The sequence below is a fragment of the Vanacampus margaritifer genome, chromosome 8 (genome assembly GCF_051991255.1).
Source record: "Vanacampus margaritifer isolate UIUO_Vmar chromosome 8, RoL_Vmar_1.0, whole genome shotgun sequence".
NCBI classification, from domain to species: Eukaryota; Metazoa; Chordata; class Actinopteri; order Syngnathiformes; family Syngnathidae; genus Vanacampus; species Vanacampus margaritifer.
In genome coordinates, this window is record NC_135439.1 from 15,931,126 (window position 1) to 15,956,375 (window position 25,250).

The 25,250-nt window shown below is 40.3% G+C and overlaps 1 protein-coding gene across 2 annotated transcripts; it reads right to left on the reverse strand.

Moving 5' to 3' along the window:
- Window positions 1–779: 779 nt before the first annotated feature.
- Window positions 780–25,250, reverse strand: quob (quattro b). 2 transcript variants are annotated; one of them, XM_077574314.1, is made up of 24 exons: window positions 25,005–25,250; window positions 15,786–15,983; window positions 14,114–15,611; window positions 12,124–12,321; window positions 11,840–11,960; window positions 10,848–10,941; window positions 10,141–10,227; window positions 9,944–10,060; window positions 9,528–9,626; window positions 9,296–9,444; window positions 7,627–7,765; window positions 7,426–7,542; window positions 7,148–7,345; window positions 6,155–7,032; window positions 5,827–6,076; window positions 5,498–5,587; window positions 4,910–5,134; window positions 4,244–4,414; window positions 3,671–3,848; window positions 3,476–3,592; window positions 1,854–2,108; window positions 1,560–1,756; window positions 1,397–1,440; window positions 780–1,298 (listed from the first exon to the last, which is right to left on the reverse strand). In XM_077574314.1, exons 1-23 carry the CDS (start codon window positions 25,005–25,007, stop codon window positions 1,408–1,410), a joined length of 5,412 nt encoding a protein of 1,803 aa, XP_077430440.1. In that variant the 5' UTR covers window positions 25,008–25,250; the 3' UTR covers window positions 780–1,298; window positions 1,397–1,407. The 2 variants fall into 2 exon arrangements, with proteins under 2 accessions (XP_077430440.1, XP_077430441.1); XM_077574315.1 differs by having other exon boundaries at window positions 1,386–1,440.

Below are 25,250 nucleotides of genomic sequence, written 5' to 3' on the forward strand. Positions count from 1 at the left end.
GGGCAGACTCGTATAGTAACACACGAGCGTTGGCTCCACACTCAGCATTACATCACACGAATAGTCAAACCAAAGCCAGGCTTCTGTCCAAACCCGCACAGTGGAAATGACTGGAGGCCTTCGCCAAGGAAGGCTTGGCTAGTGATTTGTATTTCTTCCCTCCACAACTCTCACTTCCACATCAATGAAATATTTAGGAAATAGCCACGAGGGAAGATTAATAAGAGGGAAGTACAGTATTATCTTTTATCTTGTAGTGTCAAAAACAAATAAGCAAGTGGGGTCACGTCAGCCTGATTGTAGTGTTGTTGTGGATGTGTTAAGTACAAGAAATTATTATAATAGCCACAAAACAGGCATACATGTGAAGCCATGCTTGTTTAACACTTAAGAAAGAAGAAAACCTTAAAGAAACCTTTAAAGGATCTTTGTGCAGTTTGACACTTTTTTTTACTCATGACTGCCACCTCTGGCCCAAAGTGTAAATGCAGCATCTGTGACAAGCTCATTTATGGTGCGCGTGCGAGTACGTGCACGATCTTAAAGCGACAGCCACAGTTGGCAAACGAAGACATGACTTCAAATGAGGTAAGAAAAACTCTGTCCCCCCCCCCCCCCCCTATATAAAGGGACGATAAAAACTGATAGGTGCAGTCAAGAGTAAAACAGTCAGGGCTCTTCATACTCATCTGGGCATTGGTGGAGCATGTATGATGTAGAAAGAGCTTTAATATTACCTTTTTAAACAGCACAATGCACCTTTCAAAGTCTACTCTGGCTGTGTTTTATAAATTTGATTTATTATTAGAAAAACATGGGGTGCAAATAAAAATATAGTTAAAAAGCAAACAAATAACTGTGTCAAGTAGAAAGGCATACAACTCTTAATATCAGTAACTTTTAGTGTTGTAAAGACACATTGTGTTTACATAAAGCTGAATACATATGTACAGAAAGCTACATATTATAAAATAAGACGACACGTTTTTGTGACCATAAGTAAAAGTACCCTCAAACTGTTGTTTAGAGACACTGACAGTGATTCATGTCTGCATTATTATTCAACTGCATTCTTCAATTGTTGTTTAGTCTGAAATAACTGAGAATAAACAGAAGCTTAAATATCGCTATGACCCTGGTTACGTGTTAACAATCTACACAAAGCTGTGTCATGTGTGTGTTTTAGAACTGGTTTTGTCTAAAGTGACATTAGAGATTAGAAAACAGTTATACAGAGTGGGGTTGATTGCTTTAACTCCTGCTACCAAATAATCTTGGTCCACTTGGGTACTCTCCATCTGGGGGGGGGGGAAAGAAAAGAAAATTGAGTTAGCTTATCAGAATAGCAAAAATAATTTGTTATCTACATTGATGCTTTACCATACTTTTGCTATACCTCGTGATTGTTCAAACTTCAGTGGATTTGCCAACATTCAAGTTCTGTAACAACAAATAATTCAAGCTATTATAAAAGCATGTTTACAAATATCCTAACATGAAACCAATCCTGCAGACAAAATAAATCAAGGTTATTGAGCAACAACGTTTTGGTGCTGCACCTTAGCAACTGCTGCTTGATTTTGCTCAGACGATCCACAAGCCCCAGTTGGAACGGAACCTGCCGCCTCCCTGACAGCGATGGTGAAGGTGCAAACTGAAGACGCGTCATCAGCCTCCCTTTCCAGAACGGAGCGATAACTGTGAGCGGAGCTGCTGAGGCCGCTCACACTTTCTGCTGAAGACTCCGAGCTGTCCACTGCACAAACGCCAGACAAAACTTTAAGCACACGCTATCCAAATACTCGGACTAAACTGTACATATTTATAACTTGACATTTGAAATTGACAATTACACAATAAGTTGTGACTCCCACTCTCGGGGTCCACGTCGTCCTCCTCGAGAACCCCCGCCGGTGGTATGTATCCTTCAAAGCCACTTATCAACACTTTCCGCTTTGGCCCACAGAAATATGTTGTCGGGGACAAGGAGCCCAGTCCTGAGGAAGAGGAGGAGGATGAAGTACTCCGTGAACCAGCGGATTTTGGCCGTGCACCAGGAAGACCGTTGTGTGGCCCATAAGGTCCGACATAGGGCAGAACCTTGTTTTCTAAAAAGAGCAGCAAAAATATAAACAATTTTAAAATTAAGAAGATATAGTAATATATAATCCATCCAGCCATTTTCTATACAACTTATCGTCATTGGTGTCACGGAAGAGTTGGAGTCTGGTCCAACTGACTTAGGCTTTGGCTTTTTCTATATCAATAAGTATAAGTTCATGGGTTCAAATAATAATGTTAAAATATTTCTGTCATGATTTTTTTTAATTTATGTCTAAGGAAAAGAATGGTTGCTAGATGTACTTGTAGTTTTCCAGCTTTTTTTTTAAGATAGAAAGTAAATAATAAAATAAAAGTTCTCCCTAACAGAACAGCATGGAGACGTCATGTAATGAAATCCACTTAAAAATATCAGGCATGAACACCATAAGTTTCATTTATTTACTTTATACATATGTGTGGATATTAATACATATTTTGATGAATTATTATAAAGAATTTGATGCACCTTGTTTTTGCAGTGGCTCTACAATGTGTGTAGATTTTGACTTTATTTTTAGTACTGACAGATTTCACCACATGCTTATGAAGACAATCTAACACAATGAAACTGAAGTCCAGGGTCTTCATTTGTCTCTTATTTTGGTGTCACCGACATCTCAGTTAAAAACACAACAGTAGGGTACACCTTAGACTGGTTGCCAGACAAACACAGTGCACATGCAACAAACATTAAAAACTCTCATAATCACACCAATTTAGAATCTCCATTTAACGTTGTTGTTTTGTTTTTTTTTATAAGGGAGGAAGTCATAGTATTCTGAGAAAATCAAACTTCGACGTGATGCCTATATTATACAAGTGTTGCTTTAAGTCGTGTTGCATTGCCGGTGTAGGAGAGGAACTTCGCACTTCGCCATAATTCGAGGGCTCCCTGTATGAATTGTAGTTGAATATTACATTAAAAAAGAAAAGAAAAGAAAACTTAAACTGCAACCAGTCTAAGGCGGGATTCGACCCATCAAATGTACTAAAATGTGGTCTAAGCAGGATTTGAACCAGGTTCTACCAGTGAGCTAACTGACTTGCTGAAAATCATGGCTGATGTCGTATTTTTATTGAAAATTGTTATCTAATGCTGAAAGCTAACTCACAGATTTAATAATTTCTGTGAAATTATAATGCATTTTCTGATATGATAGTCAGTTAGTAAGTATGTATATCACTTAGCATAATGGCCATGGATATATTTGCTATCTACAGTCGTAGGTGGGATTCAAACCAATGACCTCCTGCGCCACCGAGCGGTATCAGACAGCTGGTAATGATGGTAAATTGTACGTATGGAAGGGGGTGTGTAAAGTTGAACGTGTGAATGCTGCTTCAGCATTCACACAATAAAGTATGACTTTACCTCTTGCCATCAGTCCACAGTCAACAGCTCTATCACTGATTGCTGCATCGCTGGGTGTGATGTCCATGTAGGGTTTGTTTCCAATTCCCATAAAAACTCTCTCTTGCATACGAACCTCTGATGGACACATAGAAAAAATAAGAAGTCTCGTTTTATAGTTAGGTGCATTGCAATGTGTTTATAATAAGTTTATACCTCGGTTGTGTAGTGCCTGATCCCAAAGGATCCGTTCCAGGTCCTTGGTCCAAGCCTCCTTGACTTCCCGGCTAAATGCTTGCAGTGTGTACGTGTCTTGGGTTTTCCGCTTTCTGAACCAAATCTCAAAGCAGAGGCCGGTGTCGCCAGTGTTCTGGGTCATGCCAACGTCTGACGTCTGAATACAAACATGACCACAGTCATTATTATTAATTATCTGGGGTGGCTTGTAAGTTTGTCTTTATTAGTAAGTAGGTCATAATAAATGTAATTATGCATTTATGGATGGAGTGTGTTTTTAGCATCTATTAAAAAATGTGACGCGTGGCGTTGGTCACGTCTAACCTTGCTTACAAATAAAGCAAAATACGTTCAGTAAAAGTTTTGTTATTGCAGCAAGAGCGTGCAAGCAAACACACATGCAAAACTCCTCAGTACACTAACTTGTTGCATAAGAGGAAATGAAGGCAACGCTTTAAGTACATTGTGCAGTTTTCTGTATATTTTGCCACCTGCCAGTAAAATTCCATCACTTCACATAAAAAAAAATATAAAAACAGTGTGCTTGTGTACCTTGAACGACTGTTTGTATACGTATGTATCATTCCCCACATCTGTCTTTTTTGTCTTGCTAAAGAGGATGAGCTCTTGAAAGAGGAAAATATGACGGGAACATTTTTTCTTCCGGAATGTTACAGAGAACTCATCCTGGCGAATGAGCTGCCCTTGCTCCTTGAGATTAACCTGCAGGGCATAAAAAGAATCATACCAAACCTCAATCAGGATAGAATTCTCTATTTTTGCTTTGTTTGTAACAGAGAGCAGAAAACAGATGGAATTTTCCTATGAGAAATGACTTGTGAGGGGATGTGTCATTGACAGCCTTGCAAGCAGCACCTTCAATTCGACAGAGCGGATGGAAGAAGTATTTGCATTTTGAACCTTTTCATCCAGCCTGGCCCATTCCTGATGAATGATGATTGATCATGCTAAATTAACCTGGGCCTGTTTTTCCCTTGTGAGTAAAGTTTCCATTGTTATTGGACATCAAGGCTTCTCCACAGAAATTCTAAATGTATCTTATATGACAAACATGTCGCGACTGAATCAACAGCACTTTTGCATCACAATTCGACACAATGACAGAATTCTCCCATGATCGATGATTGCGTATTAGCTCTAACCCTGCTTCTGACACACAAACAGACACCGTGTGTTCAACATTTGTATTGTTCTCACATCACATTGGCGGATGGCGTCCATGGCCAGCAGATTGTTGCCATGTCTGAGCTGGAAGTGAACGACCTCCAAGGCAGCTTTGAGTTCAGCCAGCTCTCGAACCTGTCCAGGCGCACACTCCCTCGTCATGTCTTGCAGCAGCAGGCTGTACTTACTGATCCGCTGCACTGGTTTCAGTAAGTAAGACCACAGGTCCATTTTGTCTCTGAGATTCAGCTGCTTTTGCTGGTGGGCAAAGAAAGACAGCTGTCAAAGAAGAGGTCGATGATCTGTGCCATAACAGATTGTATTCTTGCCTTGAAATGTAGGAGGTTTAGTTGTTCGCCGAATGAAAAATACTTTTGAGATAATAATCTTGGGCCAAGCAGTTTTTGACTGAATAACAGTATTAGCATTTGAAGAATTGCTGATTACTAATCCTATCAGTATTTGAACGATGTTGTGCTTGCATGCTAACCAGGAGTATGTAAGCTGAAACAGGTGCATCATGACGCCTTTTACAATAAAACATTACTATCTCCCTCCCCTTATGTTAAAAAAACTGCACGGCTGAAAGACAGATTGAATTGAGAGTAAAATGCAATTCACCTTGAAGAAAGCCTTTCCGTGATTGATGAGAAGACTATCAGACTGCGGTTTGTTTTTGCTGTAAAGGGCATACAAAGCAAAGTTTTCTCTCTAAAGGGAGGAGAAGGAAAGAAATACCTTTAGATAAAAGCATTATCATGCTCCCGCTATGTGTCACACTGATACATACTTGGTGTAGTTTATGACTTTCCACAATTTAATGATAGCAAGTTAGCAACGCATGAGCTGTTAGCTTTTGTTGCTGTTGTGTTTAGCCAATGTAATGCTGTTCAAAATAGCTATTTTTTTTTAAATTTCCAAATTGGAAATGAGTTGTTCTTGTCACCTACATGTCGGAGGAAGCAGCGTCCAACCCTAAAGGGTTCATTCAGGCAGTTTTCCAGCTCACTCAAGAAATGATGGCGGTGGAAGTCATGCAGTTTTTCCAGGTTACCAAAGATGCTCCCCTTCTGGCCCCTCAGGTCCTGTGGGACGTCGCTCCTCTCCAGTTCGGGGAAGTAGTGCTCCCGAACGTAGCCCAGAGCTTTTACGTACTCCCGCTCCGTGGACAGAAGCTCCTCCATGATCTTTCGCAGTTTCCTGAAAATGCAAAGAGGACGAAACCGTGACTTAAGTTTCCTTGCTGTGCTTTAAATTGAGGGAGGGATCATAACTTACAAAACATTGCATCCATTGTTTTCTGTTGAGATGACAAATGTCTCCTTTATATCTTCAGAGCTTTGGGTTGAAGCTTTATGTTCTTTGGTGGGACGTTCGCACGGACTCTCTTTGTGGGAAAAAGGCAGGTTTTGGATCGGCTCAGAGTTTTGTTCCAATGCTCGCCTCTGACAGAGTGTTTGTTTTACATGAAAAGGTGAAACACCAATGGCAAATGGTGTATAAGTGGTTATACATGATCCCTCACTCAGGGACCGGCCCAAGACTCGATGCCGTGAAACGTCAGTGACGCCTTGAACCGAGGCTGTTCTTCTCAGGTCAACCTCACTGTGATGCCCTCTTGGGTTCCATTTTGTGTCTGGATGAAAGTGGATAGTTTCTCCATTAGTTTGTGGTAGAAGCTTGAGAGCTTGAGGTTCTGTTTTTTCATTTGATTTCAGGGATGCAGCTGTGATGTGTTCACTTCCAGGGATATGAGCTACATCCTTTTGTGAGGTTGCTTGCTGGGTCAGGGGCCGTTCAGCCTCCCTCCTTTCAGGCTTATGCTCCATTCCTGCAGCTTCCCCGTGAGTGCTTACGGCTGTGTTCTGTTGGTTCTGCTTCTTATCTCCGAATGCCTTCTTCTTCTGCATCTTCTCAAGACGCCGCCTGACGTCTTGGCACAGTACCCAAGCCGCATTCCACACGCTCATCGCCCCTGAGGACCCTGATCTTAAAGTACAGGCCTTAGATTTCAAGGCCTGGAAATGCTGGGTGGAGAATTCATCACCTAATCTCGCTTCATACATCTGCAGTGTGCTGAGAGTAGCCTGAGCCAAGTTACACCCGTGCTCTACCTTCTCCAAAAAATGATTGCATTCCTTGGCCAACGCAGATGCCTACAGAAAGAGAAAAAAAAACAACTAAATGTACGGTAGCCTTGAAGTTAGCTCACGTCAGTCAAACTGGGAGGCTACTGCAGTTAAAACTCACAACCAAGATAGCAAATCAAACCTGATCACAGAAGTGGTGCAATTTCACAAGTGTTTTCACTTCTTTGTGCATCTGCTCCACACGTGACATAAAGTCATCTACATTGCACTTGAAGGTGTTGAGGAGAGTCTGAAAAACATCCGTCACTGGAGTGGACACACTTGCACCCACATTTTTTTCTGCTTCAGTCACTAGAGTCAAAGCATACTGTTGTTTTTCCTGGAATAAATAATACAAAATGTTTAACTTTTGACGTCTTAGTTCCGTCAATACGAGCATGTTTATAAGGGCATCTGTACCTTTGCTTGAAGGAGGAATGTGTCATACTGCTGCAAGATGTCTTCAGTGTACAAGATATCGTTTTTGGCAAAGTCCTTCAGTCTACGTTCGCCTTCTTCATTGAACCACACAGCAGACTGCAGGATGTATGAAAAAAAAAAAAGATTGTACGGCAATATCACAGACGTTTTACCACACGATTCAAACAGAACTTGCAGTACCTCTTTGATTTTTGCATCCAGGTCCCTGAGCACAAAAAGGAGCTCCAATTGCTGAAGTGACTCGTTGGATCTCATCACCAGCATGTGGAGCTTCTCCTCCACCTGGTTGTACAGATGTGTCACTGACTCCAGTGCATCCCTGCATGAACATGAACACACATGCAAGTTTGTGTCTTCACCGAAAGGACAAACATGATATTACATGAAAGATGTCTACCAGAACGCATGCTCAAGTAAAAATAACATCAAACTGAGACTGAATCAACAGACCCTCTGCTGGTAGTAACCAAGAAGCTGCTTGATGGTGTGATTTTAATTAACAACTCGACAAGGTGCAATTTCTGAAGAAATTGCGTGTGAAGGCCGAAAGCTGAATGCTAACGTTTGAATGCATGTGGAATGCTTTATTACAACAACAATGTTTAATGACATTGGAAAAAAAATGGATGTTAAAGCTTCTGAATGCAGAGAATTGAATTTCGAATCACTACTGCTACCTGTGGCCAAAAAAGGAAACTGCACATTCACATACAGAATACTAAAATGTGGTCCAAGCGGGATTTGAAGTGGTTCTCCGCGGTGGCAGGCAAGTGCAAACTGCGCTAACTTGGCTTTGCTGAAAGTCATGGCACAGTGCGTGTTTATATTGAAAATTATTGCGTAGAGTTGAAAGCTTTCGAATTTGAAATGAATGAATAGAAAAAAAACTTAATTATGACAAACGGCATCAAATAAATGGGATGTTAAATATTTTGACAATGATTATTATTGAAAATCGTGCTTGTACTAAAGTTTGGCCCGACCAGGATTTGTACCAGGTTCTCAGTGGCAGGGAAGTGTACTAACCACTGACCTGAATGAGTGGTTGAAAATGATGGCTCACTGTGTATTTATATTGAAAATTGTCATATAATATGAACTAACAAAGCTGAATGGGGATATTATGCATTTAATAATTTAAGTGAAATACTGCATTTCCCCATTTAGTATATACAGTATGTATATCACTTAGCGTAATGGCCTTGGATATATTTGCAATGTACAGTCGGAGATGAGATTCAAACTCATGACCGCCTGGTCACTGGACAACAAAATTTACCAACTGCGCCACGCAGTATCATGCAACTGGGAATGATGATGAATTGTACGTAAGGGAGTGGGTGTGAAAGTGTCTGTACCCAAAATGAATGGGGAAAATTTAATATTAAACGTTAAATTGTTTGGAAAAATAATGTGGAATGACACAATATATTCCCATGATAGCGTGAATTTTTGAAGCAAGTTGAAATTTGAACGGTGTAAATTGGATGTATTATGTAGGAGTTTTTGCGCATTAAAAAAGTGAGCGGAATAAAATGTTATAGGTATGAAAATAAAGGTTTGAAACAACATTCACACAATCAATTCTACACAACTGACAGAATTCAAACGATGATTTCATTATTAGGCAAGGATAACAGCTGCCACCATTCCGAAAAGGAAAATAAATCTATTTTTATAAAGCATTGATGTAAGATCAGTCAATGAATGCAGATGTGAGATGATTACAATCATTTCTTTTTTATAAAATAACAGACAAAAAGAGAACACCAATCCAATAGACCGAATTTGAAGGCTGTTTACACCAATGACAACACAAAACAGAAAACCAGTCAACAGTTTGCGATACCTGTAGTCTTCGGACTGTGAAAACCGGAACTCTTCTCTCCTCATCCTAGCCAGTACTGCCCCGCCTTCTCTCTGCAGCATCACCAATCGAGCGTCCTCCAGCACCCCCTTCATCAAAGCCCTCTGTTCCTCAATGCATCCACGTACTTCCTGCAACAGTAAAACACTTGTCGAGTACACAATTAAAAAAGAACAGCACTCATTCAGCATGACAGTATTTATGTTACTTTTACCTGTGCTGTATCCATGACGTCGCCTTCATTGAATTTAGTAATTGCCTTCTGTAATAAACTGTCAGCCTCTTGCAGGTCGGTTATGAAAGAAACCAGTCTCTGAAATTGAATATCATTAAACTTTTAGTGGAACATAACATGGCACTCTGACAGAAGACACTCACATTTGTGTCATCTGGGCTCTATCTAATCAATTGTTTTTTTGGCATGTTATTTTTACTTGAAGTGGTCTAGATATGATATAGCACAGTGGTTACTTTCAACTTTTGCTCAATAAAGTGAAAACCTGTCCTTCTTTCCTCACATAGCTACATCAAGACTCGTATGTGGATTCTCTTCTTGTGAAGTCCAATCTAGGTCATCTTTTGGGCATCTCAGTAAGATAACGCTGAGGATTGTGCAATTATTGGTGTTACCTGATGAAACTGCAGCCAGTCGGTATGGCTGTAGGTGAAGGTTCCTCCTAGCTCAGGGGTCAACTGGGTAGCGTCCACTGTCTTGTAGAGGGCCTTCATAGACGTCGCCAAGTCCATCTAACAGACAGCAAGATTATTGTGCAAATGGGCACAGGAACGCTCATTTCTGCTCTGTGATTGACTTTGACGTTTCTTACCTGCAGACCAGGCTGCTTTTCAGGGCGCGGACATGTGTCTTTATCAACCAGAATTACAACACTGTGGACGGCATGAAGTGCTTGCTCCTGTTGTAAACACAAAGGTCACGTGACTCTCGTACAAAATATTAATTGTAGTTTGTAAATGTAGGACGAAAGTGCTGAGAGACACACATGTAAAAGGTAAATCACTTGTGTTAGGCTCCTTGTTTCCCCTGAATCTTAATTACATAGCATATGAATAGAATGTAATTCAATTAAAATCTCTAATTTGTGGTACTCCCTCATAAATATTCTTCTGGACGAATTCCAACATGTAAGAAATATTTTAGAAAATGTTCCCAGAAGAGTGGAAAATGCCAATTCCCAGAGCTTCTCACTGTATCACTTCTAAACCTCACTCAAATGAGGATGTCTCCCCCTAGTGTCGAAGTAGCAAAACATTCTCTCATTTTCTTCAGCTGTGACATGAGCGATCATCAAGTGTCCAGTTTTACTTTACTGGTCTGGTAATTTCCTACAAATATTCTATTTTTGGTATCTATGCCCGCGACCTGACATGTAGAACAATTAAATGCACTTCCACTAGTTGACAGAAGGTGCAATTAACCAGTGTATCCATTGTTGCTTGTCGTACAACAGAATATTTGCTTTGTTTTTCACTTACTAAACCAGATTTCAAGTGCTGTTATTGTTATTATTTTAACCTGTGCCATGAGCAGAGCTTTGTACAGGTGAGGAAGCGGAGCCTTCTTCCTGGCATCGACGACCAAAGTCATTCCCAGTTCTCGAACGTCTTTCCTAAGCAAACAATGAGTCACATTAGGGCACATTCAAACATGTCCTCTTCATCACATGGGGTCATTGTGAAAGAGCGGTAATTATCTTTTATCACTTCATCGCTCTCTGTCTCAGACGTCCTCACATGTTCATGCATTCACACGCCCTTGATAATGGTCTGGATGGTCTTGAGTTAGTTGAGCCTGCGTCAGGCATGGGTGCTAATTCTAGCAAGGGACTGCATACCAGACAGTTGGCAGCCAGCCTGGCTACAGTACATACTTTTGAGCTATGGCTTCACACAGGAGAAGGGCGCTATCACATTAGTTCAATTGGTTCTTGAACTTCAAAGACTATGTGAACGTTAGTGGAAACATAAACCCTGTTGAAGTGTTAGTAAAGAGTAAGAGGTAGACACGGGTCAACACAGGCTGCTGTCACTACCAGTTGGCCCCTAATTATAAGATGTATAGTACGTGCAGTTTTAAGTGAGTGCACTGTTACGGATATTTGGGATGATGTATATAATTAAAGAATTGCATTCCACTGCCCTCTTGTGGCTCTCATAATTATTACATAAACATTGGGTTTTTCCCAATCCTGTTTCCACTACAGTCCACTCGTGGTGAATTTAAATGTGAATATTTAGCATACAGCAGCTGCAATGTATGCAAAGTTCTCACTTGTGTGACTCACCAAACATTTGAGCCTTAAAGGCCAGCACACTTAAATAGAACTCAAATTGTACAGATATAATTTGGCACATTCTTGGGATTGATTAGTATTTTTTGCAGTCTTACATACTAACCTGTTCGTCTACAAAATATGTTTTGTCTAATTGAGATAAATAGTGGTCTAACAAGCCAATTTCAATCAATCTGGACATTATTAGGTCACGCTATGATTCTGTGTGTAGCACCTGGGTATGGAGTGGAGATAGAGCAGTAACTCGCAGAGATTCTGTGCTGATACAAGAGTTGAGGTCCACTCTTTGTCACAGTGAACCTCCACCACTGCACGACCAGTCTTGTCCCGGCTGCCTGAAGGAGAGCAAATAGAAATATGATTCATGTATAGGAAGGGACAAGCATAAACTTCAAAGGTTGACAAGGTGACAAGGGTTAATGTTGGCCTTCATAAAAGCTGTCTGTCTTTTACGAGAACCTATTCATCTGTAATTGCTCAAACGTGCAGGCAAAGTACCTGGTAAACAAATGATAGCCAGTTCAAGCAAACCGCTGATGCTTTTGAGAGTGGACTTTAGACTTTGAAGAGACAAAGGCGGCATAGAGCTGGAAGATGGGAGATGAGAGAAGGATTTGTCTTCTGTCTTTGAATTCTGGAGTCTCAGGTGCGGTCCATCTGAAGTGGAGGGAGTTTCACTTCCGCCTGCCTGGGAATCTGTCGGTAAACACAAATGTGCATTTTTAAGATGCCATACTAGTACAACCATCCATCTACTGTATACATTTTTCTGTTCAGGACAATTGTGAAGGATGCATATATCACTATGCTACTATTACTACTACTACTAATATCCACCTATATGTAGCCTATAGCCCTTGACCTCATTCGGGTTGTGGGCGAGCGGGAGCAAATCCCAGCTGACTCGGAAATTCTAGGGCACATACAGGCACAAGCACACCTATGGCTGGTTTAGAGTCTTCTATTCAACTAACATGCATGTTTTTGGAATGTGGAAGGAAATCTGGAGTATCTGGAGCAAATCCACAAAAGCCTAGGGGGGCATGCAAAATCCACACAGGAAGACCACTACAACTACTAGCAATAATAATAACTAGAGCTGCGAGCAGCTACAAAGGGTCCTCGCAACCCCTGGCCATGTTGGGCTACTTGCACGTTTGGGGTAGTGGCACATTGAACAAAAGCCCTGTAAAATACAAACGTGTTGCCACGCCTTATGTGTGTGCAAAGTTTTCATGAGTTTTTTTCTCCGCAAACAGCAACAGCGTGTGACGAAATAAAAATATTTCAATAATTTTTCATCTTAAACATCCTTAGATTAGACACCCAAACTTTGAAGACAATTGAATAAATTATGTAGGAGGAGTTTGGTAAAGTAGGGCCTCTAAAAAAGGCCAAAAAATGGCGCCCAATTCCAAAATAAATTCAAAATTGCTGACTTTTTGTTAGGTTTAGTCCGAGTTTAAAGTCAATTGAGTTAACCGTCGAGAACAAGGGGGCAAAAGTATGACCCCTACATATGTGCAAAAATGGGCATTGAAGCATGAAAACTTTGAGTGTTCAAAAAGTCGAACCATAAAATATGTTTTAAAATGTTACGTCTGAAAAACTGAGTCAGTTGCTGGACAGATAATAAATGTCTTACACAAGTAAAAGTAAGCTTATGAGTCGTCTTCACCTGAAGACTTCTATACATTTTTCCGCCACTTTTATGAGGTGCACCCCCTAGCGGCCTGCCAAGTAATTGCTCAATAAGTAATGAACAATGGAGCTGTTATAGTTGCTACAAATATCGCGATACATGCGTAGACGTATCGATAATCTATTGGGAGACAAAGTATCACGATTTATCACGATACCGATATATCGTCACACTCCTACCCTGGATAGCCATCATTTAATTACTGCAAACACCTGCACAGCTGTGTGTAAAGCTTTGCAAATGTGCACATGCTTGCTGTAACTAAACACTGCAGTGGCCCAGCTACTAAACCAGCCTTTGATTTCAAAAATCTTAATTGGTCTCTCCTTTGAGCCAACAAAGGCTTGTCTGTGCTTTCTGCCTTTGCTACTTTAATAGCCCGTGACACGTATATCTCCGGTCAAGATCTGGGCATGCTTCCTCTCAAGGCTTAAGGGATCGTGTGCCAGTGAGTGTACAGGACACGGAATGGTTCTTCCGGCATGCTGTGATGTCCGTCTGCACAGCAAATTGCAGAGCATCAATTTATCAGAACCTCCTCATTTAAATGGGGTGTATAAGGCCATTTATGGTAATCATAGTGATGTAAACGCAGCTATATTCTATTCTATTCTATTCTATTAAACCTTCTTAATGATGATGATGAGTCTTAATGATGTGTGACCTTTAGTGAAGCCTGATATATAATGGTTTTATATGCAAATATTCTTGAGCAATTAGAAACAAATGCTGAGGGGGCATTAGTGACAACATTTTAAATGGTGAAATTTGATTCCGACTTCTTACCTTTTTTGTACAATTTCAGTCTTTCCAGCTTTGGAGTCACCTCATCTGGCACGTCAGCGTTCTTGCACTGCATCATGCTGCTAACTGTCTCAGGGCAAATATCACTGTGGCTCCTGTTATTGTGTTTGTAGAAAAGTGGACTCCCTTTCGGAGTGTCAGATACAGTTGACAGAGACCTAACCTTGGATTTGTGTTTCCCTGATGATATCATAACCTCCACTTTCTGGTGTGGCTTCTTGTCCGGCTCTTCACATGTATCTAAAAATAACCCAGGTCGCTCCATGTGCTCAGACTGAGAGAGAAGTTTGGTTTGAATTTTATGACTGTAACTTAAGCCAGGGGTTGATGTCAAAATAAGGGGTGATTCCTTCATATTGTCCTCTGATTCAGGGCTTTTGGGGAACATTTTGTGACCGGAGCCAGAGATTTGCATTGTTGGCTCACAGCAGTGTCTGTATTGGCAGAAGTCATTGCCTGACAAGGGCGTATTACGGTGGTTACAAAACTGTCCAAGTTCATTGTTTTGCTCCAAATCTTCACAAAGACCGACCTCCTCCAGTGCTGCGAGGAGATCAACGCCACCTTTTCCAAAAGGGACAGGATTCTTCAGCGCTGCTAAATAAGAGTCCCTGTACCTGCACTTGATGTCTTCCTCCGAGGGGTCCTCCCCCAGCTTTCCCTGCCTGCAGGGCATACAAGGCTCCTCTGCATATTGAAGGGTGCGTCCGCAGAAAACGCTTCCCGCCAGTGGCGCAGACGGCGGCGGTCTGACAGGTTTGATCAAGACTGAATTTGGTGGATTTGAATGGCTGACGTGTTTTGTCACAACGTCCACCAAGTCAACATAATCACCTTCAATTTCTAGATAGTTGCGGCTGTCCCAGGTGTTAGGGGACACCCAACCCACAGGTTTGATTAATGACTTAGAATAGGATCTTGGGATTCTTTTATAATGATCTAATCTGACAAGTTTTGAAGAACAATCCACAGGTCTTAGAGATGCTGACATCCTATCTTTCAACGGAAGAACCCGAGCCTCCAGCGGTAGAGTGGATGCGCCATAAGTGCACGGAACTGACATCAGCTTTGGCTCAGGAGGAGCTTCTTGATGAGTGATCATAACCTTTGGCTTGTCCAAAAACTCCGGGATGGCAACCTCCGCCCATGGCAACTTGATCACTCCTTGGTCAGTGCAAAGCAAGCAGCGAGACAGAGGAGTCCCCTGGCGTCCGTCGTTGATGTCCTGCAGCCAGCCTTTGGTGAAGATGCACGAGTAGGAAGTCTCAGAGATCGGGGTCTCCTCCACTTCGCGACATCCGGCTTCCAGAAGGCTTTTGAGGACAATGCGAGCTGCCTGCTCGCCAAAAGGTTCCACTTGGAGATAGAAGTCGCCGGGCCGCAGCAGCAAGGGGTTCACGGGTGCTAACTGGACGACTGTTTTGTCATGGAGGCAGAGAGGCCATCCCTCGCAGCGGAAAACCACGTCCGAATATCCAGCCTGAAAATGTAAAAGCACAGTTTCATGTATTCTTTCTTACTTTGCTGCAACGATAGTCCCGAAGAGCATTTCTTGCGTCATAAACACGAAAGCTTAATAATATCTTTGATTAGCTTAAGTACATTGAGCTTGTTGTGATAGAGACATGCTATGTAGATTGCATGTATGACTTACACATGCAGCCTGCTGTACGCTTTCCAGCAGGTGTTTGGAAGGGATAAGGAAATCCAGGAGGCACTGCAAGGCATCGCCATGGTAACGTTCCTCGATAGTGCGGAAGAGCTGGCTGAGGACGATTGGCGCTGTGGCTTCAAAAGGTGGGTAAAGAGCCGAGAGGGCGCTTTGGATGGATGAGTCCAGAGATTCTGGGTTCTGCAAAACCACAACAACAAATGACTGATTTTAATAACAATTTTAAGTAAACAGGCCTGATTGGGGCTTTGGTCCACATGTAGGCATTGTGGGGTCAATTCCCTTTCAGTGAAGGTAGTGTGAAAGGTTGCATGCCTCTAGATGTGCTTTGTGACTGACTTGCATCAAGTCCAGGGTTTTGTCCACCTTTCATTGGAAGTCAAATGGAATCAGCTTCAGTTCACTTTACTATCACCCTGAACTAGATACGTTTGAGAATGTATGGATAAACACCAAAAAGGAACCCAGAAATAAATATAGTATGAAAAACTGGAACAATCACATCAAACTGACCTTGTTCCAAATAAATGGAACTGAAAATGAGACTGATAAGTAACATTTTGTAACTTTATCTGGAGAAGATCAAATCTGAGCATGCGTGCAGCTTGTTTCTGGTCTTATTACGTGGTCTTTAAAAATAGTACCAAAACCAGCTGGACGTGTGCAAGTTCTGCAGAACACACCGCAGTCATTAAAGCTACACTTTGTAACAATTTGCCCAAAATATCTTTACAATAGCCTTTTTATTTGACCATTTATGACTGAAACATTTTTTTCTTTTTTTTCTTTCTTTCTTTTTTCTGGAGAGCTCAGTATTGTTCAATCGGTAATTTTACCGATTTGACATGTCATCATCATTGCTCTCTCTCTTTTTTTTTTGTATGGGGGTGAGTATGTGTATGTGCGTGTGTGCGTGTGTGCGTGCGTGCGTGCGAGTGTGTGTGTATTCATTAGTTCACCTAAAACCTATTAAAAAATCCCATACCATTCACCTAAACCAAACACTTCCAGCCAGAGTCGTGAGGCCGTCAGGAGACCCGAGGAAGGACCAAAGAAAACATTTTTTCATTTGTAATTTTCATTCACAATAGGTACAAACCTCTGGCCAATAGTTTTCAGACATGTCATAGACATAGTCTCCCCAGCGTGTCCTGGGTCGTCCCCGGGGCCTCTCGCCAGTGGGACATGCCCGGAACATCTCTCCAGGGAGACGTCCAAACCAGACACCCGAGCCACCTCAACTGTTTCTTTTTCTTTTCTTTTCTTTTTTTCTAATTTGATGACAGGGTTAAAAATCATGACTGTCACATCTTCAGGATCCGGACAGGTCTTAACTGCTAGCTGCAGCATGTCAGCTATTCATACGATCAGTTCACAGTGCCCTGCTGTGTTAATCTCCTAGGCCCACAAAGAAGCCTGTTTTCAGCCCCTTCGTCATTTAGGCTGACAGCCGCACCAGGACCAGGGCCTGACCCAGAGTAAACACAGTGCAGCAGCTTCAAAGACCTCACACTGCTTGGGCTGGGACTGATGCTGGTGTGACCATGTTGGACATTCGCGGCACACTGGGAACTGAGGTCATAGCTGTTTTTCATTGAACGGTTCTGTTAAGTATTCAGGTTTGCTTTAATATGCTATGTATTTGTCAAATTAACATTTGATCTGTCAGGGTTTAGTATCTCTTGTAGACCGTGTGTGCTCAGTAGAGAAGAATGTTTCCTTTTTTGTGCACACATCTGTAACAATAGATTATCTAAAGGAGAACAAAATACCTCCGAGTCTGGCTCTTGAGCAGTAATGCATCACAGCTGTTTAAGACTCTACTGTACTGTATGTATGTGAGCCTGATGTTAAAACAATAGCGCTGTGAAGTGGCTTAAGAGATTTCATTTCCCATTGTAGAGATTTCAATTTGGGTTGGCATGGCCTGTTTTGCCAGAATATATTTGTGTATTGTGTCAAAAATCATTCAAACATACTTCAAAGTGTAATCAACTCTCCACTGCAGTAGCTTTTTTTTTGGCAAAAGCTTTTTCTACATCATGCACCATTAATGAGCTGACATAGATGCTGCAGTTACGCTTTGGGCCAGAGGTGGCAGTCGCGAGTAAAAAGTGGCAAACTGCACAAAGATCCTTTAAATATGTTCAGTGCAGAGATGTGCAAAAAAAGAAAAAAGAAAAGCAATTTGGGTCGGGTTCTTCATCAAACAGGTTTCAGCCTGACTGGACCTCTGTGGGTGGTTTGGCAAGTGATATTCACATGATTAAGAGAGCATCACTAGAGAGATTTACGGAGCTTCGGATTTTCACACAGTCCAGGCAGCCAAGGGAGTTGCCTTGTTTTGTTTGAAATTCTCAATAAGGAGAAAGACCAGAACTTAACATTTCCCTAATGACACATAACGTGTGTGGCACAATAATGATAGCTGAAACATTAGAATCATATCATTGCAATGTTATTTTTTTAGCCAACTATTTATATAAATGTATGGTGTTCTGGTATACATTTGGTTTGCCTTTCTATTTTATTTTCCTACTTAGGATAATCGGTTACACATATACTGACATAAACAGTATTATACTCAACTCAACTTAAGTTTATTTATTGTAGACTTTACACTAATCTGATCGTCTTTATCTATACTTCTGATATTTTGCTTATTCAATTATCTCATGGATCCACAAATTAAGACATTACAGCCGCAGTGTTTCCCACATAAAGTATATACTGTATTTATCTGCGGGGGGCTCCCACAAATGAATTTTGGCCGCCTGTGGCGGTCAAGTTTCTAGACAGAGCTGCACCGTCATACTGCCACTAAAAGTTTTTTGGCGCTACTTGTCAATATAAAGCCATTGTATAATGGCCATCCCGTCACAGCACACTGTCATGCGCTTTTTTTGTTGTCTTGACATAGCCCATTACTGCCTGCATGTAAAATGCTGTTTTAGGTTAACACAGTATTTATCAATCTATCTGACTACCCATTTTCTTATCGACCTACAGTATCTACCGACCTGAAAAAATTGATCTATCCTCTACTTGGGTCTATTTGACCCAACTTTGAGTCAAGAGTTTAGTTTAGTTTAAACCAACTCATAAATATTGGTCAGATCTTTTACTTGGGTCAAAAAATCAACCCAAAATTACCCATAAAGTGGATTGGTCCATTTTTTATCCACAATTGGGTTACTTTTGACCCAACTGTTTTTAGAGTGTAGACTACTGTAAACAACCAGAAACTATTGCTGTTAAAGCTTCCAATTCATCCTCAAATCACATCGTCTTCTACATACCAAGTAAGCCCAGCATCAGAAACAATACACAGTAATCTAAATACACAGAAAAAAACCTAAGACATCACTCTGAGGCATTTACGTTTGTTTGTTTTTTTTTGGTTGGGAATCAAAACATAGCTGCCACTTCTCACAGTTTCACTCCCACAAACAGCCAGTGTGCAGCGTTCCACTGGAATTGTAGCTCAGCCTTTATCTTGTTTGCAAGGAATGGCGAGCTGATGGCCGCATTCCGCAGCCGCCTTCTTTCTGCCCACTATTGCGCATGCTGCATGTGATTTAGCTGGAAAAAAAGGGATTGGGTCTCCAGCAAAGATCATTGTGTGTCCTGATTTAACATGCTGGTGTGGACAATAATTTGCAGTAAAGGCTCCTGCTCTCTTTGTCTTGTCTACCATTTAAGGCCCCCCCTCGAGCTATTGCAGCCTTTGTTTCTCCATATTGCCTCCGGCTTTGGGTCAAACAAGCAGATTTGAGCCCCAATATAAACAAGTAGTCAAAATCTCTATTGCAGTCACTCTCTTCCATTAGCCATAAAGAAGGCAAAAGGTTCGAGAATGTAAACTGGCCATGCTGTGATTGCAGAGATTAACTAAATGGACACAAGCTCTTGTGACTCACAAGGCATTTGCAGTTGTCATCACATCCCCCCCAAAAAAATTCTGGGAAGAAAGTGACCTCCAGGCTAGTGTTAGTTCGCAACACAAACATTGAATTGTGGCGTATCCTGCATGTATGGACAAGCCAATACATCCAAGGGCCATATATGAAAACACCAGCAACTCAGCCATGACGACAAACACTGACAGTATGACAACAAAGTGCTGATGGGATATGACGCCCGGGCGTGTTTGCTAAACAGATAGACGGAAAGGAGAAGGAAAATGCTATGTGAGGCAGGGCAAGAGAAATATAATTTTGGCTTCAAGCAAATTGAGAGTACTTAGATTCATTGTGACCTTTATTCCATAATCAGGTGCACTTAGACAACTGTAAAGTTAATTATTTATATAATATTCTCTCAATACTCTCCGTCTCGTAGACCTGCAAAAATACTCTAATATGTAAGTTAACAATTTTTTTAATTTAGATTTACACATCATGATTCAGTAACTTTTTGTGTGTTCTGATACAGAGCAAAGCAGGTTTGTAAGAAAAATAAATACCTGCAGGGAATTAGATATCTACAGATTAGAATCAGGGTTCTTCCAAATGTGGGTAAAAAAAATACTGTAGATTGTATTCCCAGCATTAAAGCATCTTTCTCTTGCTCTCTATGATGGAGAGAGGTGAAATGGATAATCTGTTAATGATATTGATAACTGTGTTAGTGTTACTGTTGTTGCAATTACAACATGACAAAGTGTCTCAAGATGTGTCTGTGGTTTTGATTTTGTTTCAGATGTAGGCTTTGTTTGTGTTTGAAATTTTCAGTCGAAAGTCATTAAGCTATTGCTAAAAACATAGAAATGCTCGAACCCTGAATTCCGTTTTGATGTATTGTCAGTCAAACTAGAGCAGTGATAATCTTGTACAATAAATCACGTCATTCTAGCCCACCCTAAACATGTAACTGGGACCTCCATGTTACTCTGCCTCCTCCACTCTTTTCTCCTCTGAATGGAAGGGAGTCACAGTTGTCTTTGTGTGTGATCCATTCTTGTTAACATCAGCAGACAGACACTCCATTCACAGATGACATCTTAAGTCCTTTTTCACGATAAAAAGCCAATCCAAGACATTGCTTTTGTTCCCGCGGATGTCAAAAATGAAACGAAGTCCTCTCTTTGATAAGGTATGGTTGGAATGATGAGGATTATTTATTTATTTTGTACTTAGGTAGTTTGCATAGGATGAGCTGTTCACAAACTAGGGATAGACCGATTATCACTCGGGCTTATTATGGATGCTAGGGTAAGAATATGACTGTGAAAACCAGTGTGAAAGTTTAACATTTCAGTTATTTTGAAATTTTGGAGAAATATATTTAGTATGGAAAAGTGTAGCGAGCTACGACATACTTGTTTTAGTTTTCATTTAACTTTTTATGACATACTGATGACACCGCGTTTTCACTGAACTTTTTGTTTGAATAAAGTTTTGTTGGAACAAAGATGTCTATTGCCTAAGAATGAAATAAATAAATAAATAAATAAATAAACTAACTTTTTGCAAAAGCAAATGTGTCAGCATAAGAAAATGTCTGACCATTTCAGTAAGTAGCAAATTTGTTAAAAGTTAGTGATCAGGTGTTGCTGTGACATTAACAAAGGAACTTATTACAAGCCAGTGTCTCATGAAGCTTATTATGATTTTTGTTACATACTTTTGTTTAAAAGTTAATTTACGAGGACCAAAATGTGAAACAGGAACAAAAGAAGCACACGAAAGCTGAATGAAATCCTTTAAGGTTTGATGCAGTCAATTTCAAGTTTAGCATGTGTGTTTTAAAGCAGCGTATTCACATCTGGCATATACCTATAAGTAGGAAAATGTGATATACATCCAAGATGGAAAAACAACTCGATTGTGCATTTGTTTAGCATCTTGAATAAAATACAAATAACATGAATGCTGATCAGTTCTGCAGGGGTGTTTTTACATATATAACCAAACCATAGCATAATAAAACATCTCATGGACTGCTCCAAAACTACACTATACTGTAAAGGTAAGGGCCACCTCTTAACTGCAGCTACAGGAAGTAAAAACACAAGAAAATATTCAAAGGTATCAAATGTTGAAAGAAGAAATAGTTTGAGGGGCGGGGACTCGTCCATTCACTTGCTTAACTATTTTCAGATGCACCAGTAACAAAGGAATACAAAATTGTTTAGCCTGGCCAATGTACTGTAATACTGTTTGATTTCTAGCCAATTTTAAACATTGGGGGAAGAACTCCAGTTGCAACACATATCTTCTCTTCACTCAGCAATGGCTCTGTTTTGAAAACACTGCAAGGCACTTGACCCACTTTTGTGAAACAGAGACAATAAACAAAGTCAAACGATTGCCCACAGTTCTGAAATATGTTTGCTTTCCTGATTGAAACAAATGAAGGAAAATCGACTCATATTGTCAGTAAGTTTGAGCAGATGTTTTTCATGGATTTGTCAGAAGGAATTTGGCAAAAATCTAAATGGACAGGAAGTATGATTTTGCTTCCAGAGGGAACTGAGATTATTTGAAGTGAAGAAGTGACGAAGAGTTCTTGGCAAGGAAGCGAGCTACTGATGGCCTTCACTTGGCCGCTCACAGAAATAAACACTGACAAAAAAGGCTTCGGACTACAATACAAAGTGTGTTAATAGTAGATGTGTCATTTATTCAATTTTTTTTATTTATTCGGACCCTGGGCAATTTCTGATTCTGATAGTGTATTTTTGATTGTTGAATGGCTATGTTGTTGGCAAAAAAAGAACAACAAATTATATTAGACATTCTTTACAGCAATGCTCTCAAACTTGTGACGTGGGGGCCATTTTTGGCTCACAGGATGATATTTTGCGGCCAATTACTAATAAAGTTACATGTTGGTTCTCCAGAAGAAGAAAAAAATAAAAATAAAAAAATTTAAAAAAATAAATAAAGTTACATGTTGGTTCTCCAGAAAAAAAAAATAATAAAAGAAAAAAAAGAAAAAGAAATAAAGAAAAATAAAGTTACATGTTGGTTCATGAAATGTTTCATGGAAACATTCGGCAAAACATAATTCTAAAGTGACACCAAGTGGAAGGAAAGTCCCAGTCGTGTCTTTTTCGAAGCTTGCCGTGAAGAGAAAGGTGGGCGACGAGAATAGCCAATTTCAAGAAAAACAGGAAATAGATTTTTTGTTGTTTTGATTTGCTTGTCGAGAAAGCTGAGGTATATGCAATGTACAAGGGAGATGACAAAGGACCATTGGTCACCAATGTTCATGGTCTGAAGCATTCTTAATGTTCTGAACTGTTATCAATAAAGATTGAGAACATTTTGAATACTTGAACCCCCTTTTCTTGTCGACTACTTGGTGTACAATAATGAAAAATGTTTACCATTTTTCTTCACATTTTAAGCATTCTTAACCCTGCTGATGTTATCAAATACTTTGAAAGAAATGCTGTATTTTACAGACTTTTAAATTACTCTGACAAATTGTAGCATAGTTTTCTTTTTTTGCCCAGATGTTGATAATGAATATAATGAATGTTGTCTCTTAAAACAACATATGAATTGTCTTTTGTAAATTTCGTGTGTCTTTTGTATTTCCGGTTAAATAATACCATTAATATAGTATTTAGCTCACTATCTGTAACTTCTCTGTACCACGTATCCTGTTTGATGCAAAGAGCTGGAGATTATAGATTATACATCTTGGATTGGTTGCCAGGTAATCACAAGCACATACTGTAAATGTGTGTGATACTATAATCATGTAATGTTTCTTCCACAGTAAACGCTTCCTCTGTAATTTAATATTGTCACACACCACTTCACATGAATCAACTACAAGCTAGACACTCTGGTTCAAATGTGAAAAGAAAATGCATGAACGTATCTGCCACGTTTTCCTGATTTACATTTGCTTTGCATACTTTTTTTTATTACAAACATTTTTTGCATCAGCTTTGCATACACTTTGAATACTATGACAGATGTTTACATTGGAAATCAAATGCCTATGTTTGCTGTTAAATCTTAAATGCGGGTTTGTCAGCATATCAGCATAAATAAGCAGCTCTTACATGCAGTCCTGGCTGGTAAAACCGGTGCCACAGTAAATAGGCAAAGTGCAGCAACAGCAACAATTTACAACCAAACCGCCACTTTATTAAACAACCTCTCTAAAGCTATAATTTATCCAACATCCTCGGACATATGTTATGGGTCTACACGCTTTCGTTGCCATATTAGGAAAGCTAAATATAGCTTAGCTGTAGACAAGGAGATCATGGTACTGCCAACTTGATATTATTTTGTACAAAAGGTGGCTGTATGTTGTAGAGTATATGGTATAATCTACAGTATAATACAAGTTCATCAATATAGTGTAATGAGACAGAGTGTCTTTATTTTACTTGTATATTTAGTATATGTACATTTAGTATATGGACCAACCAAAATGATGTGACAAAAGATGCTTCAATAGTCAAACAGAAGTTGGGAGTTCAAACCTTCATTATGTGAGATATCAACAGATCTTCAGCTCATTGACTTTCAAAACATTAACTCCATATACAGTACTTTGCTTTTTCTTTGGATTTGGGGGCTTTTTTTTCTTTTTAACTTTGTTCTACTCTAAAATAGAGCAACTTGAAACTGTACACTGCATACTGCAAACAATCTCTCCTAAGATTGTGAAGCTCTATGTATACAAACATAACTTTTCTTTTACTTTGCATGTTTTCACAAGAGTTGTTTGGTCCTCTGTGGTCTGAACTGTTGAACTGCGGAGCTGCAGAAGCATTTATACACCCAAAACTCCCTCCACTCACTGAAGAATTTGGCCCATCTGCATGAATTGAAGTCTTTTAAAATGTGAAGGACTTGAGGAAGCTTAACAACAGAGCCTGTGCGGTACGCTTTGTCAGTGTTCTCACACTCCAGCGGTCTGAGATGCTGCGGGCTGCTGAAGGGAACCAGTCCCACCAACAGTGATCAGGACAACAACAACTTTGATAGTCTTTCAAGTGACATCTACTTTTGTGTAACACTGTATGCCGCTACTGCCCTTGGGTGGGCTTCATTTGTGTTTTTGTGTTGAAATTAGACACAAAAAAAAGGAATCTGACTTGTGTTGCAAACACACCTGACAAAGAAAAAGAGCTAGACGCTCATGCTCTCTCCCACTAGATCAGTGGAGTACCGGAGTTCTTAAAGCAGACCACAACAATGACCCACAAAGACAAATGTGTGCGTTTACCATCTTCACAGAAGTTTATCCTCTACCAGGCAGCAACTTTGATCATAATCCTCTGCTGAGACGCTCCCCGGAATCTGCGCTGAGAGACACGCCATGTTTAGCGCACCAGCGCAGGCTGTCATCTGTTAAGGTATGTCCATATGACAGTCCTGATGGAAAACTGACAAAAGCCACCGTTTCCTCATAAGAGTTTTGGAAACAAGCAATGCGAGGAAGAAAAACAGGTTGTCAAGCAAGTCTCCTTGT